The sequence below is a fragment of the Salmo trutta genome, chromosome 33, assembly GCF_901001165.1.
Source record: "Salmo trutta chromosome 33, fSalTru1.1, whole genome shotgun sequence".
Classification (NCBI taxonomy): domain Eukaryota; kingdom Metazoa; phylum Chordata; class Actinopteri; order Salmoniformes; family Salmonidae; genus Salmo; species Salmo trutta.
The window spans coordinates 23,318,273-23,338,225 of record NC_042989.1 but is presented as its reverse complement, the minus strand read 5'-3'; the positions used below and the strand labels follow the sequence as shown (position 1 = coordinate 23,338,225).

Below are 19,953 nucleotides of genomic sequence, written 5' to 3'. Positions count from 1 at the left end.
GGCAACGAAGGAGTGGCTTCGTAAGAAGCATTTCAAGGTCCTGGAGTGGCCTAACCAGTCTCCAGATCTCAACCCCATAGAAAATCTTTGGAGGGAGTTGAAAGTCCGTGTTGCCCAGCGACAGCCCCAAAACATCACTGCTCTAGAGGAGATCTGCATGGAGGAATGGGCCAAATTACCAGCAACAGTGTGTGAAAACCTTGTGAAGACTTACAGAAAACGTTTGACCTGTGTCATTGCCAACAAAGGGTATATAACAAAGTATTGAGAAACTTTTGTTATTGACCAAATACTTATTTTCCAAAATAATTTGCAAATAAATTCATAAAAAATCCTACAATGTGATTTTCAGGATTTTTATTTATTTATTTTGTCTGTCATAGTTGAAGTGTACCTATGATGAAAATTACAGGCCTCATCTTTGTAAGTGGGAGAACTCGCACAATTGGTGGCTAACTAAATACTTTTTTGCCACACTGTAAGTGCTATAAAGGAAGTTGATGTTTCCCACACTGACTGATAAGCTTTGGTTGAAAATGTTCCAGATCACACCCACTGCATTGCCTCACCTTGATTGCGCTAATAAACTGACTGGTACAGAAAGCTATGGGTGCTCTTTTTTTACATTCCATTAACATGACATGGCGACAGTCTGAAAAGTGAGTAATACAATTACTGTATTGTTCTCAGTATATCATGACCTATGTAGTGTAAATCTTTTGTTCATCCACTAAGGCAGATAAACTCAAATTAACATGATTTTGATACTTCAATATATTTTTGTGATAGAACCTTTTTGTGTGACTTTAAGCATGATCTCGATGCCACTTACTGCTCTACCAGCAGTTCCAGTACAACCACCATTACAATGCTCATTATAGTCAGTGGAACTTGGCATTTTTCATTGTTTCAACAGCATCCATTGGATCATGGATTAGCTGTTTTTTGTCTCTCTCTCTGATAAATAAACAAAACAACTAAATATTGGCACATTTCTGTATCTGAGAACTTAAGTACCACCCAAATGTACATGGTAAACTATAAAGTAATATGGCAGTAACTTCTTGGGAAAATACTCTGTTTGCAATGCTGCCCAGTCTGTCAAAAATCATAGATTCCATCCATTATTTATATTTTCCTCTGGCCCACAGCATGTTTTTCTCAGTGCTGATGTTAATAGCACAAACAACAGCAGTACAAATGTCACTATAGGAACAAGAATCGTCCATCTTTTTCTGTTGTCTTCAGAAATTCTGCTTTTTTCCACTGACCTCTCGTTTGCTGAGGAGAAAATGTTTGAACATTGCGATTATACTGTACGTCTAAACAACTGAACTCCTATATTTCTCTCTGTCTCTCAACATTCATGCAGTAGAGGCAATGTCAAGGGTTTTCACATCCAGGATATTGTCTATTTACCTGAGTGAAGTGTGATCGCTCTTCTGATCTCCTGTCCCAGGTCCTTGTTCTTCAGGATGAAAGTGAAGGTCTTGTTGACTGGTCCCTGTAGGGTCAGTGTGCTGAAGACAGAGTATAGTCCATGTGTGTCCTCTAAAAGATGTATGACTGTTTTATTAGTGACATCATCACCGCTGTCATCCAGCCACTGCACCGAGGGTCGGGGGTACCCTCCCTGTGAGGTCAAGACTAGCTCCACATTGCTTGGAGATGCTGTGAAGTCCAGGTGTGGCTCTGGGTAGTATGCTGAAATAAGAGGTCATGGACACAGTTTAATGGCATGAAAGAATATAAAGTATCTTAGTAAGCATTTTACATCAAAAGAGTGTGACAAAGAACAGTGCTTTTCTAGGACATCAGTCATTTTCAGTCCACAAAGTGGAAAATGTTTAATATGCTATCATACCTGCTAATTTCAGGGGAAAGATCTTCTTCTGACTGCCCAGCACTGTGCTCACAGAGCAGGTATAGTCTCCTTTGTCCCCCAGGTTGGTATGGTCCAGCCTGAGAGAGGCATTACCCCTCTTCATCTCTGAGTGGTACAGGCTTGTTCTGTTGGCATAATGTCTGCTCTGTCTGTCCAGTTGGTCCTGACCGTAGTAGAAGCTGTGGATCACCTCCAGGCCTCTCTGCCACGTGATCACACTGCTGGCCAGGTCCCAGACCTTTCCCACAGGAAAACTGCAGTCTAGGACCACATGCTGCCCCACGATGGAAAGCAGGGGTTCACTGGGAACCTTGATCTCAAATTCAACTATAGACAGACAGGGACACAGACAGTCTCACTACCCCATCTAAGATATCATGATTACAGTGACACTTTTGATCAGATACACATTACTCCTTACATTTAAGTAGTTAGTTACCATTGACAGTAAAAGAAGAGTACCATAGAAAGTTGTTTTACCAGAATAAGATCCCTTGAAGAACAGGATTGAAACAAAACATAATTGAGTGACCCAGGATTTCCAACTCATGACAGAGTTTACTGTATTCAATCAAGTCCTTCAATGAATTAGCTGCAGTCCAGGCACTGGTGTCTTGCAATGTATTTTGAAAATGAAGGAACTACTGATCTTCTCAATTTACTGTACTTAATCTCACTGTGACTCCGCCCATGTCTGACATGGCTCCATGACACTCCCATTCTGTTTTGATCATATAAAGGAATTTCGTTTTTAGCCACCAACAGAGATCAACATGAATCCATTCCAATCCCTTATTTCTCAAGGAAGCCCTTCTTTTTTTACGGCCTCTGATAGGAGAGTTTCGTAACAATAAACCTCTGGCCTTGTTACTCAACAGAGAGCTTTGGCCCACTAAATCAGGGATGGTCAACTGGCGGCTCGTGGGCCACACCCCTTTCGTAGGCCCACGGACCAATAGAAAATACATCCTAGTATATACACTACCGTGAAAATGTTTGGGGTCACTTACAAATGTCCGTGTTTTTTAAAGAAAAGCAAAAAAATGGGTCCATTAAAATAACATCAAATTGATCAGAAATACAGTGTAGACATTTTTTATGTTGTAAATGACTATTGTAGCTGGAAACGGCTGATTTTTTTTAATGGGATATCTACATAGGCGTACAAAGGCCCATTATCAGCAACCATCACTCCTGTGTTCCAATGGCACGTTGTGTTAGCTAATCCAAGTTTATAATTTTAAAAGGCTAATTGATCATTAGAAAACCCTTTTGCAATTATGTTAGCACAGCTGAAAACTGTTCTGATTAAAGAAGCAATATAACTGGATTTATTTAGACTAGTTGAGTATGTGGAGCTTCAGCATTTGTTGGTTCGATTACAGGTTCAAAATGGCCAGAAACAAAGAACTTTCTTCTGAAAGTCCTCAGTCAAACTCAGCAAAAAAAGAAACGGCCCTTTTTCAGGACCCTGTCTTTCAAAGACATGTCGTAAAAATCCAAATAACTTCACAGATCTTCATTGTAAAGGGTTTAAACACTGTTTCCCATGCTTGTTCAATGAACCATAAACAATTAATGAACATGCACCTGTGGAACGGTCGTTAAGACACTAACAGCTTACAGACGGTAGGCAATTAAGGTCACAGTTATGAAAACTTAGGACACTAAAGAGGTCTTTCTGCCTTAGGCATGCTGCAAGGAGGCATGAGGACTGCAGATGTGACCAGGGCAATAAATTGCAATGTCCGTACTGTGAGACGCCTAAGACAGCGCTACAGGAAGACAGGACGGACAGCTGATCGTCCTCGCAGTGGCAGACCACGTGTAACAACACCTGCACAGGATCGGTACATCCGAACTTCACACCTGCGGGACAGGTACAGGATGGCGACAACAACTGCCTTAGTTACACCAAGAGCGCACAATCTCTCCATCAGTGCTCAGACTGTCCGCAATAGGCTGAGAGAGGCTGGACTGAGGGCTTGTAGGCCTGTTGTAAGGCAGGTCCTCACCAGACATCACCGGCAACAACGTCGCCTATGGGCACAAACCCACCGTCGCTGTACCAGACAGGACTGGCAAAAAGTGCTCTTCACTGACGAGTTGCGGTTTTGTCTCACCAGGGGTGATGGTCGGATTCACGTTTATTGTCGAAGGAATGAGCGTTACACCGAGGCCTGTACTCTGGAGCGAGATCAATTTGGAGATGGAGGGTCCGTCATGGTCTGGGCCGGTGTGTCACAGCATCATCGGACTGAGCTTGTTGTCATTGCAGGCAATCTCAATGCTGTGCGTTACAGAGAAGACATCCTCCTCCCTCATGTGGTACCTTCCTGCAGGCTCATCCTGACATGACCCTCCAGCATGACAATGCCACCAGCCATACTGCTCGTTCTGTGCGTGATTTCCTGCAAGACAGGAATGTCAGTGTTCGGCCATGGCCAGCGAGGAGCCTGGATCTCAATCCCACTTAGCATGTCTGGGACCTGTTGGATCAGAGGGTGAGGGCTAGGGCCATTCCCCCCAGAAATGTCCGGGAACTTGCAGGTGCCTTGATGGAAGAGTGGGGTAACATCTCACAGCAAGAACTGGAGAACTGGGAAATCTGGTGCAGTCGATGAGGAGGAGATGCACTGCAGTACTTAATGCAGCTGGTGGCCACACCAGATACTGACTGTTATTGTTACATCTCAGTTGTTGAATCTTATGTTCATACAAATATTTACACGTTAAGTTTGCTGAAAATAAATGCAGTTGACAGTGAGAGGACGTTTCCTTTTTTGCTGAGTTTAGTACCCGTAAAATACCAGTCTCAACGTCAACAGTGAAGAGGCGACTCCGGGATGCTGGCCTTCTAGGCGAAGTTCCTCTGTCCAGTGTCTGTGTTCTTTTGCCCATCTTAATCTTTTCTTTTTGTTGGCCAGTCTGAGATATGGCTTTTTCTTTGCAACTCTGCCTAGAAGGCCAGCATCCCGGAGTCATCTCTTCACTGTTGACGTTGAGACTGGTATTTGCTAAAGTTAAGATATCGTTGTCACCGGCAAACTTTAGTAATAAGGATGTCTTCTGAGTGCCAGTTACTGTGCCCACAAAGCAGGTGTAATTTCCTGCATCTTCTAGGGTGATACTGTACGTTTCATCCTGAGAGAGGTTATTCCCTTTTCTTTCTTAGAAAGGTACAGGCTTGTTCTGTTGGTCTTGGCTGTGGTAGAAACGGTGGACAATCTCATCGTCTATCCTCCAGTCAGGGAAGCTGCAGTCTAGGACTACATCTTCACCATGGATGGCAAGCTTGGACACACTGGGAACAGAGATCTGAAACCAGTGGAGCCTGCTGAGGGGAGGACGGCTCATAATGTCTGGAAACCATGTGTTTGATACTGTTATAGTGTGGACACTATATAAATAATTACATGGTTATTATTGGCATTGACCATGACCTTTCCCCTTTGATGATGTCATCACTAAGAGTCAGATTTGTGCAATGTGATTCTACCACAGGTTGAGTGGGCTATATAGTTCTGCTATTTTTGGACCGTTTGTACCTGGCTGTACACCTTTTAGTTATTGGGTTGAAAGTAAAGTAATAGTGAAATGCGTGTGGGCATTCCTTGTCAAGTTACTACAAATACCATTCCACTAATTCCACTCCAGCCATTACCACAAGCTCGTCCTCCCCAATTAAGGTATCACCAACCTCCTGTGGTAAACGTATCTACAGACACAGAAACACAAACAGTTTTACTAACCACTCTGTATAGTGGTAAATTCAGCACACACTTAATGTTTGAGAAAGACTGTGGGTTTTAACTGGTAAACAATTTATTATTTATTACCAAAACAGTCATATGGTAAATCATTGGCACTACTGATGTGTTAACCCATAACAAAATAACATAATACTGTATATCTCAAATTCAACTATAGCGACAGGGACACAGACAGTCTTACTCTTACATCAATGTAGTTAGTCACCATTGATAGTAAAACCAGGAGTACCATAGAAGTGAGAGAACCAGAGAAGGAAGTCTTAAATCAGTGGTTCCCAAACTGGTTTGCGGGATAATATTTTTTGTGCATTTTTACAATGTCATTATTATATAGTATTTTATTTTTTTTTGTCTCTAGAACTCATACTCAAATCTACATTCAGTAATGTTTTGAGGAGGGTTTTATTAATAACTTTTCTATACTTATTCTATGGTCTGAGTATGTTTTTTTTCACCACTCAATCATTTATGCTGGGTCACGACTCAACAGACACTTAAATTGGTGGGTCACGAAGCAAAACATTTGTGAACCATTGTCTTAAATAACTGGAGAGAAACAAAAAATCCTTTGAGTGATTCATGATGTCCAGGTCATGACAGAGTTGACTTTATTCAACCAGCAATGCTACACAATAAAATAAGTCCTTCAGTGAATCAGCAGCAGTCCAGGCACTGGTGTTTCACAGTTTATGCTGAGGAACGAATGACCTACTGATACTCCATGCACTTACTGTAACTCTTTGTTACTGACTGCGCCTAGCCCTGGCTTCCCTCTCGATGAGGTGAAAGCCTGTGACAGAAGCTAGAGTCCGCCAAATGACGCACAACGTCAGTGACGCAAGGACGTTGCCAAATAAACTTTGAAGTTATTCTAGTATCTTCTATGACCTGCTTATTCATTTGTCATTGTAAATCAAGATCCACCCCAATTCATATTAAGGCATTTAGTTAAGCCCCAACAGAGATCCATCCGCTCACATAAATTCAATCTCTTATTCCCCATGGATTCTCTCAGACATACCCTCTGATAAGAGTTTATATAGCAGCTCAGCAACCATAATACAATAAACATCTGGTTTAAAAATAAACCTCGACAAAGGTAACAGATTATTTTGTTACCTCTGTCAAGGTTTGACACAGACAAAACACAAACATTCAAATATAAACAATCTATTATGTAAAATCGAAATAATAATATTAAAATATTCATTACATATACAGTCAATCTATTTTATAATTAGTCTAAATTATGACTGTGAACATATAGATGTGTCTAAGATGGACACTGGAAAACCAGACGTGTGTGAATGTGAGGTTTCAACATCCTGATAAGATGGAACAGGTACAAACCTGGGGGAAACCTGAGAGCAGGAAGTGTGTGTGTGTGTGTGTGTGTGTGTGTGTGTGTGTGTGTGTGTGTGTGTGTGTGTGTGTGTGTGTGTGTGTGTGTGTCACATAAATGGATCTAACTGACTGAAAATATTGACAGAACTTTTCTCAAAATGTTTCAGAAACAGGGTAGAAATAATGATATGGCTAAATTCATTCATTGTGAATAAATCAATTTATTCTGTTATATTGAAATAAGTGAAACTATACTTAATAATTTTTCAGAATAATTGATCATTGAAATCACTTTGAATAATATTTAGTACTTCCAAAGCAGATTTCATTCACTTGAGGAATATCCCAATTTCTGGACAATTTAGCAACATAAATGCAATGTATACTATAGCTCCAATCTGGTTGAAAGGAAATGTATCTAAATCTGAGGGACAAGTAATTAAAAACAAGACAAATACCTATTTGCCCCAATACTCCTAGAGAAAGACTGAGATTTGATTTACACACTGGGTGAGCTTCCAGTACAAGTCTATGTACATTCATATCAACAACAGAAACAAAACATGAATTGGGATTCTCATCCTCAGAACAATTGACATCATCCAGTTCTGACATCATTTTAGTTGCTAGGGAGATAAGGAAATATGACATCAGATGACTTCATAAAATATTGACATATATTGAAACGTAGAACAAAAGAAAAAAACGAGATATTTTTTTTTCTCCCAAAATGTAATGGTAGATGTCTACAGGAAAAAGATCTTAGGTAAATAATGTTTAATGCAAAAACATGAAGGATGAAATGGGAACTTAACACAATTTAATAGTGCATGATCTTATAATGATATGAATATATAAAAATACAACATTCTGGTATATAATCCAGACAAGTGGATTATAAAACTCCTCATTGTTTTGTGTACCAAACGGCAGTAGCTGTAACATTCCATAGTTGACACTAGAGGGCATCCTAGACTTGTACCTAGACCAGCATGCTGTCCATGTCTGTCTATTGTTAATCAGACCAGTAAGAAGTCCTTCTGACAAAGAAAAATACTCTAAAATAGAAAAATAGTATTAGAGAAATTAAAGACCAACACCATTTCCATATAAACTCAAAGGATTGTTTTTTGTTGTTGAGAAGGCAACATTTAGCTATGTCCTGTTGCCTTGTCTTCAGAAGGCTCTGTAGTTCTCATCCACTCACCCCTTGATCCATCTCTCTCCCTCTTGCATATTGTGATTGACATATGGTGTTTGACACATTGGGTCTTCTCAATTTACAGGTAAAAGTCAGTCTGTCTTTGTGAATGATTAGTCCTTGCCAAGTGGCAGTGTTGCTCATGTGGATGATGATGGTGGTGACACTTCAACACTTACTGCTGTCCCGTTTGGAGCCTCTGGAGAACCTTTGATAGGAGAGAAAGATAAGTCAGATCAGATCAACATGAATGGACAATAGTTGTAACAAAGGAGGCAAATATGGTTGTGTCAGAATCACAGATCCCTTACCCTCAGTGTTGTCTGCTGGCTGTGCTTCCTGTCCCGCAGTTTGCACATGCTCAGTCTCCACACTGGGCTCTGCATCTGTGACCTTAAGCCTGGGTTTTCTTGCCACAGGTGGCGGCACCTTGACTGCTACCTCTTTCTGTGTTTCTGTGGACTTGGCTGGATTTGACATAGATGAAAGCTCAGCCACCAGGTTCTTTGTGAGATTGGCCTGGGCCTCAGGGGTTGAGAGGGTCTCTATGACAACCTTCTTTGTGCTCTTGGCGAAGATGAAACTGGCGGTAGATGAGGGGAACTTGAGACCTGTTGGTGAAGTTGGGGAGTGCAGGCTGAGATGAGAGGGAGGCCCCTCTTTACTTCTGGCCTCTGTCCTCAAGCGAATGGCCTCCTGCATCCTCATGGTGGCTGAGGCAGGAGGAGACTTACTTGTAGGAGAGGTGACAATAGATGACTTTGAGGGTAAATGAACTATGCTGGGCTGGAACTTGGCTGTGGTTGGGGCTGAGGTTAGGGCTGCCACTGGGACAGTGGCTGAGGTTAGGGCTGCCACTGGGACAGTGGCTGAGGTTAGGGCTGCCACTGGGACAGTGGCTGAGGTTAGGGCTGCCTCTGGGACAGTGGCTGAGGTTAGGGCTGCCTCTGGGACAGTGGCTGAGGTTAGGGCTGCCTCTGGGACAGTGGCTGAGGTTAGGGCTGCCTCTGGGACAGTGGCTGTGGGAAGTTGTGAGACAACAGTAGTAGGTGGGGATGTGACAGTGGGAGGGGGAGCTGTCATGATCAGAGACCTTCGAATAGGCTTCTGGGGAGCCTCCCCGTTACTGGGTTGTTTGGCCCTCAAAGTGACCTCTGTCTGGTTCTGTCCCTGACTCTGGTCTTTTTTCAGACCCTGGTCACCATTATTGACAGACCTCAGCTTGACCATCTGCAGAAGGGAGGGGGTGACCACAGGAGTGGGGGCTTCCTCTGGGGGAGTGGGAGAGCTCTTGCTGAGGGACTTCTTCTCTTGGTTCTGGCACTCTGTGATCCCTGGACTGGGCTGCGGTATTCCCTGGGGTACAGATGAAACTTCCTGAGGTGCAGGTCGGGCAGGGTTTGGAACACCCACTGTCCCCTCTGAAACAGGGGGCACAGGTTCTGTCATAATAACCCCCTCCTCACAACCACTGGGTGGTGGGGGAAGGGGGAGGTCAAGCTCATCGCCAAGGGTGGCCAAGTCCATGGGAGGTGGGGGAGGAGGCCAGAAGGATTCCCCAGTGGGGTAGACTAGTGGGAGCTCTGGAGCAGGTGTAGAAGCTGAGGGGACCCCAAGTATGGCCACTGGCGGGGTCTGTTTGGAAGGGGGAAGGGGAGGATAGTGTGCTGGGGGAGGAGAAGGAGATGGCGAGACGCGTGCTAGAGCAGGGCTAAGCATAGACAACATGTCCATTTTAAGTTGAGCTTCAGTCCTTTTCTCTGTAGCAGGAGTCTGTATTTCTGTATTTACTTTTCCTAGGCCCCTTCCTGGAGCTACTGAGGCGTTCGCTGACTTTTCATTTACCAACCAACTTGCCTGGACCTTCTCTAGTTTACCTATCATCTGACTTACCTTGACCTTCTCTGGTTCAACCACCAACTGACTTCCTTGTACCCTCTCTTGTTCAACTTTCTGTGCCACTTCACTATTCCTTTTCATTCCTTCAGAAGGCTCTATTTGAGTCGGTCCTTTATCTCCCACTTCTATAACCACTGGACTCAACCCATCTTTTTCCTGGATCTTTGGACTCCCCTGAACCTTTCCTGACACAGATGTTAGTGCTGCTGGATTACCGGTCTGCTCTTTAGACAGAGGCTCAGTGACCCTCTCTAGCACACCTCCTGCCTCCTGCTCTGGTGCAGACTCCTCACCTCTCCTCTCAGGTGACACGTTCTTAACAGAAGCCTCTCTTGATGTGGAAGGAGACTGCCTCTGCTGTCGTCGATCCTTTGGGTTCTTTCGCACCCCCGTATCCGTGTTGTTGGGGGCCGGGGGACCTAGCAGCAGTTCAAAAGTGCGCTTGTTGTGTGCCCATACCTCCGGGGGAGGAGGAGAGGGGGCACACACTTTGGGTGGGGGAGGGATGTTGAACAGCTCTCTGAGTGCCATGACTGAAGGTGAGGAAGTTACATTGTCGACTGGAGGGGATGGACGAGGCGTCTTGCTGCTGTCAGAGGCCTGTGGCTGAATAACAGGTGATGGGGATGGTGCCTTGGGGAAAATGCTTGCTAGTTTGGCCAGGATGCCCCTCTTGTTTCCTGGGGATGAGTTATGGGTTTGTTCGGAGGGGAGGGTGGGCATGCCACCCGGGCTGGGGTAGCCGCCGGAGGGGGAAACAGTCTTCTTCATGATGTTTTCCTGGGGGGTCTGTTTCTGGGGAGAGAAGCCTGTGGAGCCTGGCTGCTCATTCCTCTCCTCTTCCCCGGCTGCCTGCTGTTGGGTGTTAAAGGAGTTGGTCACAGAGCCCGAGGACTCATCCAGAGAGCTGGTGTCTGCTGCATATCCAGGGCTACTTTTGTTACTGGAGGGCATGGGAGAACAGCCGGTCTCCACAGCACTGACTGCCTTAGCCTCCCCACCACGGACTGGGCTGCTTTGGGGAGGGGCAGCCACCCTGATGTCAGTCAGGTCCCGCGAGCGCCGCTTCATCTTGTCCTTGTGTAAGGAGTAGGAGCGGCTGGGTGGGGCCGGTGCCCTCTTGGACTTCATCACAGATAGGCTCCGGATGAAGGGCCCCTCCTGTTTGCCATCATCCCCTCTGGCTTTCCCCTTGCCTTTGATGGTTGAGGTCCTGGAGGCCTTACTGACAGAGGAGTGGATACTCTCTCTGTCCAGGGCCATCTCCCTGGATGAGCCCTCCCCATCCCCCCCCTGTCTGGTGGTGCTGTTGGAGAAGACGGTGGAGGAGTCAGACACCAGGGTCTCAGAGGACTCAGAGTGGCTCCATCCAGAGCTGTCAGAGAAGTGTGGTGGGTTGTATCGGGAGGCGGAGGACATGGCGGAAGCGCGGGAGGAGGCTCTGGAGGAGGCAGGGCTGGCCAGCAGGAGTCTGCTCTTACTGACGGTACGGACACTGCTCCGGCTGCGGTTATGGCTAATCTCCACCACGTCGATGGAGGGTGGCAGCACGGCATTGGGGATGATCTTAGACATGTAGGTGGCCTGGGGGGACATGGACATGACGGGGCTGGGGGGATGGTGCAGCAGGCCGGACGCCGTGGTCATCCAGGGGACGGCCAGAGAATTAGGCCTCTTCAGGCCGCACAGCTGGGGGCCCATGCGCTGGAGGAGAGCCAGGTCATCTGTGTGACCAGCCCGGGAGGGGAACGTCTGAACCTGGTCCTCACTGACGGGCTGCAGGCCATCTACAGACTGAAGATATATCCTCACCCCCTCCTGGGAATCAGCTAGGTGAGGCCCATCGATGGTGTGGATGTCCAGGCTCTCCCCGTTATGGAGCCCGCCCTCATCTATAACCTGACGAGCTGCCCATGATGCTCTATCCAGCCCTTTAGTGAGGAACAACAGGACAAATAAACAGCCAGGACAGAATAAACAGCCACACAAGCAAATACAAGCACAGAAGCTTTTATTAAGGGTGAAATTATCCACAGGTATCTTCACAATGGTCTATATTGACATTTCAATTCATTTAGAGCATAAATAATGAGTAACGTACCCAGTTCCCTCTGGATGTGTTGTGGTATCCCCATAACTGTGGTTCTCCTGTGTCTCCTCCTGGCCTTGGCCTTCTCTGGCTTCTTCTCTGACTTCAGGGGCCTGAAGGTTGATGCTGGAGAAATATTAGGTCAAAATTAACAAAAACCAACAACAGCCGCTTTCACTCCACTGTTTACTCTAAAACACATTGAAGACAAAGGAAATCAAACAATCACTGGTTGGAAAAGGTTTAAAGTGGTTCCAGTATGAATTGTTTTCTGGTTATGGTCATGTCATGTTACCTTGGCGGGTCAGTCCTGACCGTGAGGACCGTGTGGAGACAGCGGAGCGTGTTGAGACCTGGGACATGGTGTCTAGTATAGTGCTGTCTGACAAAGAGCCTCTCCTCTCTCTGTAACTGTCACTCTCAGTCTCGTCATGCTGCCGGGTCACTGTCGACTGTAGAAATCACAGAAAATTCCAAAGTAAATGATTTGTATACACTTAATTAAAGCAGCTGTGAATGGTGTGAATTTGTGACGGGACAATGTTTAGTGATTTGATGTAGCACCGTGGATGAAATGTAGAATGGGAAACTTACAGCGATGCTTTGGTCATCCTGGTAATCCACCCCATTATTTGTTTCTGAAATAAAGGTCAAATTATTTCAAATACAGTACCACACAGTAACTTCACCTAAAGCATTAATCTTATCAGGGGTAGGTGTTGGAGTAAGTGTGAGTATTTGGAGGGATTTGGAGGGGGCTTTAGTACCTTCTTGCTGCTGAAGTTTGAGTCCCTCCTGGGCCTCAGTGTGCAGGTCCTCCAGGTACTTGGGCCGGCTGCCCTCGATGAACACATTCTCCTGGACGTGTGAAGGGACGTGAGTCCCCTCATCCTCCTGCTTTGGGACTGCTGGGAGGAGAAAGAGATAGAATGTGAGTGGATATATAATACAAAATAAAGAAATGTGTAAACAAATGCACAATATATTTGACAAAACTACATTGCACCAAGATAATTTGATATTATATCCACAAAAAGAGGAATGTGAACTGATATAAATCTCTTCTCATCAATCCTGTTCCAAAACAAGTCATCTAATCTTTATATAGATCACTATAAAATGGCTGCTATGTGCAATAAAAATCAAGAGTTGATAAATTGGCCTCAACATTCAAATGGTGTTCATCAACTACATGAACCACAAGTCCCAGCAGGCTTCATTGACATAACCAGCCAGTATATTCCCCAAACAGTCCTACTCTCATATAATCCAGAGTAGCAGTGTCATAGGGTTATCACGAGGACAGTAGCAGGATAGTGCCCCTTGAGGACAACAGTCCTGAACAGATCTAGGATCAGTGAGGTGATAACCAGTTAAGTAATGCTGAGAGTGTGGGGCAGCCGTGGCCATGTGGTAAGCCTGCAATCTTTAGGTAATCAAAGCTGCTTTATATTTAGCCATGTTCTGTACATGTTCTGTGGGGCTAGGAAGACCATGCTGGAATGAGTCCTGTGGACCATGTGCTCTGAGCGATCCCTGCTATAAAGCACCGTCTCTGGCTGTTCACCCTGGAAATACACCCTCTTTGACCACTTCATTTTATCCTCCTGACAATAGCAAGTTCACACAAACTGTAAATTCAGTCAGGATGATTGATGAATTACATGTTTTTCAGACACAGTTACAGTATCCCAGTTAAGTAAATACAAGCTCTCAGTGACAGAGTCACCAAAAGACATTTAGCCAACATTTTAACATCATAAGGGGAGATAGTTTAGAATGGCTCTTCAGGGCTTGCCATGCCTCTGTATCACACCAATAGCAAACAGTTTGACACATTTTATGACAACAGGTATTCACTAATGAATTCACTCTAACTCATATAAATTGAACCAGTTAACTCACCCTGCCCGTATCGCCTAAAGAAGGAACATTCGCTTGACCATAAAACTTCAAGAAAATAATTCAAGGTATGTATCATAAATGAAAACCCTGTCTGAGAATGTCCAGGACTCAACCTATACCGTAACTCACCTTTCCTCTTGAAAAGCAAAGGCACTGGCAGACAAACATTCTGAGTCAAAAGCACCACCATGGCTACTGAGATACCATGGTAATATAATCCCCCTAAATTTTGAAAAACAGATCTTATCCTTAGAAAAATGACATGAATTCAAAACTATCCCAGTGAGTAGAACTAAAAATGCAGGGTAGATCAACATCCAACACAGACAAAATAATTCAGTGAACCGGGTAGAAAAAAATCTTGCTTGATGTTGTTGTTAGTATTCCCCAATTCTAGTGGTTCCACTTCCATCACTAGACAATGAGAGCTCAGACACTAATCCCAACAGCTTAATTCTGCCCATCCCTCACGCAAACACCCCCCTCCTCATACCCCAGGCAACTGATCCCACTGCTCCTTGTTTGTGGACATGCTGACCCTGGATTGGTCAGAACGTGATTATGACACCGACCATGCTGGGATTCGACACACACAAAGGGAAAGAGGAAAAGTGGTTAGACAGTTGAAGCTCTTATCTGCTTGAAGCAGCCATTTATCATACTGACTAGCTACTGTGCCATTTCTGAAAAGTACTCTGGTCTAACTGACAGAGGAGATGAGGAGATCCAGTAATCCTTGAAGAACGAGTTCCTTTTGAAGTCTGACCACAAGGTGGAGTAAAGGAGCTAGAAACTATGAAGGTTTTAGTTATTAAACAAGATCAATCCTGTTGGGAGAGAATACACAATAGAATAAATGTTACACATTGAAATCATGTACCTAATTACTTCTATCTATCAACACGGTCAATGGGATCTAACTGGACTGAAGTAATAAACTGAATACATCATTCCCTGCGATTTACTGCTGGCAAGAATTTTGTGGAGAGGCTAATATCTCTTACTACTTTACATCCCTTTAGCAAATCTGCAACTGACGCTCCTTACTTCCCATGGGGCATGTCTGAAGATGTGTACTACCGTAATGTACAAACTTCAATCTCAACCTGGGAAAATTGTCTATTTACCTCCTTGTGCAGTGAGCAAACATGACAAGGAATGTATAACATCTGAGCAAACAGAAAACATTTCCATGTTATCATCATGCTGTATGACTCAGACCTTCACACAGTGCTCCAGGTATTTCACCAGGATGAATGGAACTTTCTTAGGCAACATGAATCACGTGGACCATCAGTGGCTCTGTCTGTGCTCTACCAGCATATTTTGCATAGATTGGTTGTTTGATTATAGCAACATGACATTGTCATTCATGGATAATCGAGAAATGAGCCCTTTGTAGACCGGGATAAAACAGAAACAAGGGGAGGAAATGGAAAAATGTAAGTACAGCCACGATCACTAATAGATTTACAATATAAATACACCAGTGAAACACAGATAGGAAATAGTAATACCATAAACACACAGACAGACAGAGCATTTGGAGGGGGTCTGATGATGTCCCACAGCCTTTTGTTTGTTCCTATTGTAATTCAGTTCATATTAAATCACAGTATTAACCCATCTGTCACTGGAGTCTGATAGAACACCAGTAGGATTTAAGAGGGAGGCTGTGAGCCCCCAAACTGATGTTTACTCCAGGGATTTCAGTGCCAATACCCAATCTAATATGTATGATACCTAACAGCTTAATGCTCTGACATCAAAGATCAGCTTACAGACTCAATGAAATACAAATAACATGTGAGATTGTGTGATATTATGAATGTACACTACATTTGACACATAATTGAATGTGGAGAACAATGCTGGGCATTTAGCTATGTCCCTTTGCATTACAGTTACAGCTCTAGTCGATAATGCAAACTAATGGTACAGTGCCTTCAAAAATAATTCACACCCCTTGACTTTTTCCACATGTTGTTGTTACAGCCTGAATTTAAAATGGATTTAATGTAGATTTTGTGTCACTGGCCTACACATAATCCCCCATAATATAAAAGTGGAATTATGTTTTTAGAAAGATTTTGAAATTAATTACAAATTGAAAGCTGAAATGTCTTGAGTCAATCAGTATTCAACCCCTTTGTTATGCAAAGCCTAAATAAGTTCAGGAGTAAAAATGAGCTGAAGTCACATAATAAGCTGCATGGACTCACTCTGTGTGCAATAAGTGTTGAACATGATTGTTGAATGACTACCTCATCTCTGTACCCCACACATACAATTATCTGTAATGTCCCTCAGTGGAGCAGTGAATTTCAAACACAAATTCAACCGAAGACCAGCTGGGTGTTCCAATGCCTCGCAAAGAAGGGCCCCTATTGGTAAATGGTTCTACAAAGTATTGACTCAGTGGTGTGAATATTTATATAAATGAGATATTCTGTATTTCATTATCAATACATTTGCGAACATTTCTAAAAATATGTTTTCACTCATTATGGGGTATGGTACGTAGGTGGGCAAGAAAGAAAAAATATTTAATCCATTTAGAATTCAGGCAGTAACACAACAAAATGTGGAATAAGTCAACTGGTACGAATACTTTCTGAAGGCTAGGTATTAGTCTTTCAGGAATTAAGTCAATGACATGATTATTCAACCAGTAACAGAGTCTATTTAATGAGTCAGATTAGGCGAGAGGGAAATCATCAGAATGAGTTCTCGCCTGTTACCCAGGATCTAGCAGTTATCAAGGTGGCGCTGATACATTCTGACACAGGTAGACTTCATATGGTGCACACAAACACAGCTGACTCTGCCCTAACATGCCTCTCTGTGTTTTGAGAGAGCAATAGACAGACAGACAGACATTCTTTGCTGCTGTGAGTGTTCCATCTGCTGCTGTCTGCCAGATCCTACAGACTTTTAACCTCTTAAATGTAATGTCCCCATATTTGGGGACCTTATTAGATTGTTTTATTCAATTCAGTCTGCTATGAGAACGGTAGCCCCTATCTGCAAAAGCAGGGTGTCTGCGAAAAGCTGAGTATCTTGGCTATTGATGTATGCCTTAAAACCTTTGGTGTGACTTACTACCATATATGGCCATATGAATATATAAGAGCAGGCCGAGCCGAGGACCTCATTTCAAGATGGCTACAACCTAAATTCCGGTTAGAGTTGTGGAGCGTAAATCAAATCAAATTTATTTATATAGCCCTTCTTACATCAGCTGATATCTCAAAGTGCTGTACAGAAACTCAGCCTAAAACCCCAAACAGCAAGCAATGCAGGTGTAGAAGCACGGTGGCTAGGAAAAACTCCCTAGAAAGGCCAAAACCTAGGAAGAAACCTAGAGAGGAACCAGGCTATGAGGGATGGCCAGTCCTCTTCTGGCTGTGCCGGGTGGAGATTATAACAGCACATGGCCAAGATGTTCAAATGTTCATAAATGACCAGCATGGTCAAATAATAATAATCATAGTAGTTGTCGAGGGTGCAACAAGTCAGTAACACAAGAGTAAGTGTCAGTTGGCTTTTTCATAGCCGAAACAAAATAAAGATGGAATACGTCGATTCACACCGAAAGCTGGAACTCCACAGATCATGATGATGCCTTATTTGTCTGCCTGTGACCTACCGTTATTGATCACCAGCCCCAAGAGTCAAAATGTTTATTTTACACAACGTTTTCACCAAACAGCAAAAAAATTCTAATTTCACCTTTATTTAACCAGGTAGGCCAGTTGACAACAAGTTCTCATTTACAACTGCGACCTGGCCAAGATAAAGCTAAGCAGTGCAACACAGACAACAACACAGAGTTACACATGGAATAAACAAACGTACAGTCAATAACACAATAGAAAAAGTCTATATACAGTGTGTGCAAATGGAGTGAGAAGGTAAGGCAATAAATAGGCCATAGTAGCGAAGTAATTACAATTTAGCAAATTAACACTGGACTGAAAGATGTGCAGATGATGATGTGGAAGTAGAAATACTGGTGGCAAAAGAGCAAAAAAGTGAATAAAAACAATATGGGGATGAGGTAAGTCGATAGGATGGGCTTTTTACAGATGGGCTGTGTACAGCGATCAGTAAGCTGCTCAGATAGCTGGTGCTTAAAGTTAGTGAGGGAGATATAAGTCTCCAACTTCAGTGATTTTTGCAATTCATTCCAGTCATTGGCAGCAGAGAACTGGAAGGAAAGGCGGCCAATGGAGGTGTTGGCTTTGGGGATGACCAGTGAGATATACCTCCTGGAGCACGTGATACGGATGGGTGTTGTTATCGTGACCAGTGAGCTGAGATAAGGCGGGGCTTTACCTAGCAAAGACTTATAGATGACCTGGAGCCAGTGGGTCTGGCGACGAATATGTAGCGAGGGCCAGCCGACGAGAGCATACAGGTCGCAGTGGTGGGTGGTATATGGGGCTTTGGTGACAAAACGGATGGCACTGTGATAGACTGCATCCAGTTTTCTGAGTAGAGTGTTGGAGGCTATTTTGTAAATGACATCGCCGAAGTCGAGGATCAGTAGGATACTCAGTTTTACGAGGGTATGTTAGGCAGCGTGAGTGAAGGAGGCTTTGTTGCGAAAGAGGAAGCCGACTCTAGATTTAATTTTGGATTGGAAAGGTTTAATATGAGTCTGGAAGGAGAGTTTACAGTCTAACCAGACACCTAGGTATTTGCCGTTGTCCACATATTCTAAGTCAGAACCATTCAGAGTAGTGATGCTGGTCGAGCGGGCGGGTGCGGGCAGCGATCGGTGAAAAAGCATGCATTTAGTTTTACTAGCATTTAAGAGCAGTTGGAGATCTTACAAGGTAATCTTCAATTTGGTCTGTGTTTGAGCTATAGCTACATGGAGGTTATGAAATTAATCCTTAGGTTGGTAGGAACACATCTAGCCTATTACCAATGTTATCTGATGATGTATGACTTAATGGCAACATCGAACATCCCCCGAGTGACTATATCTTTGCACATCAAAAATATGACGTTGCCCACTTTGGCATCCATTACACAGGGGATTGGCAACTATGGTACCTTGACAGTCTTGTAGCCAATGAGATACGTTTTCCAGGGATATGCAGTTGACTTGGGTGGGACAAAGCAAGGCCTAGAACCTTTAATGCGTAATGCGAACTATTGCTACCTGACTCAGAGAAGAGACGCACCGAGCACGCTACATTGAAAAACATATTTCATTGCTTTAGCATAAAAGATTGCTTCTCAAGGGGGGAAAATAATCGTAAAACTAAGAATATTGAACAGGAAGCTAAAAAAAAGGCAGCTATGAATAAGTATACCAACATAGAAGTATAGAAGTATACTGGTCGGATTCGGATCAGGGGAGCGATTTAGGAAAACAAGTATTTTGACACGGGCGATGAAGATTGCTTTCTAGAAGGATTGGATCCACTTTTAGATCGGCAAGTAAATTATTTTCATGACTTCATTTTAGCTAATTACTATATTAAGTTGTCTGCTTTTTGTGCTTTGGATTTAGTTTACATAGAAATTACTTGTTACGTAGGCCTAAGTTATAATTTTTTTTGGTTTTATTTCACCTTCATTTAACCAGGTAAGCTAGTTGAGAACAAGCTCTCATTTACAACTGCGACCTGGCCAGTTATTGTCTATGTTTCATATTAGTTCATTGTTTGCTGTTCTAAGTTTCACACTTGTAACTTTGGAGAGGCCACTAAACTCTCATAGCCATTGTTTATTTGTGGTTCTCACCTCTGCCTTTGTCTCCAAAGTGTTACTGTTTGCATTGTGTGTGTGTGTGTGTGTTTCACACCTATGTGAGTCACTGTACATATAAAGTTTAGGCTTG

The 19,953-nt window shown here is 43.6% G+C and overlaps 2 protein-coding genes across 7 annotated transcripts in view; both read right to left on the bottom strand.

Annotated features, from left to right (window-relative positions):
* Positions 1–616: 616 nt before the first annotated feature.
* Positions 617–2,507, bottom strand: LOC115172134 (CD276 antigen-like). The gene is made up of 4 exons (XM_029729303.1): positions 2,366–2,507; positions 1,865–2,212; positions 1,420–1,704; positions 617–1,281 (listed from the first exon to the last, which is right to left on the bottom strand). The coding sequence occupies exons 1-4, from the start codon at positions 2,433–2,435 to the stop codon at positions 1,109–1,111; spliced, it is 876 nt and encodes a 291-aa protein (XP_029585163.1). The 5' UTR covers positions 2,436–2,507; the 3' UTR covers positions 617–1,108.
* A 3,715-nt stretch (positions 2,508–6,222) lies between these two features.
* LOC115172691 (uncharacterized protein KIAA1522 homolog) overlaps positions 6,223–19,953 on the bottom strand; it is a 54,317-nt gene continuing 40,586 nt past the window's right edge. For 4 of the 6 annotated variants that reach the window (XM_029730377.1, XM_029730376.1, XM_029730379.1 and 1 more), the window contains 6 exons: positions 12,959–13,099; positions 12,786–12,829; positions 12,487–12,643; positions 12,204–12,317; positions 8,515–12,033; positions 6,223–8,411 (listed from right to left, as the gene is read on the bottom strand). In XM_029730377.1, the coding sequence (XP_029586237.1) occupies positions 8,344–8,411; positions 8,515–12,033; positions 12,204–12,317; positions 12,487–12,643; positions 12,786–12,829; positions 12,959–13,099 (4,043 nt within the window). In that variant the 3' untranslated portion in view covers positions 6,223–8,343. Of the gene's footprint in view, positions 8,412–8,514; positions 12,034–12,203; positions 12,318–12,486; positions 12,644–12,785; positions 12,830–12,958; positions 13,100–14,225; positions 15,627–19,953 lie in introns of those variants that run through there. The other 2 variants (XM_029730382.1, XM_029730383.1) reach the window with 2 other exon arrangements.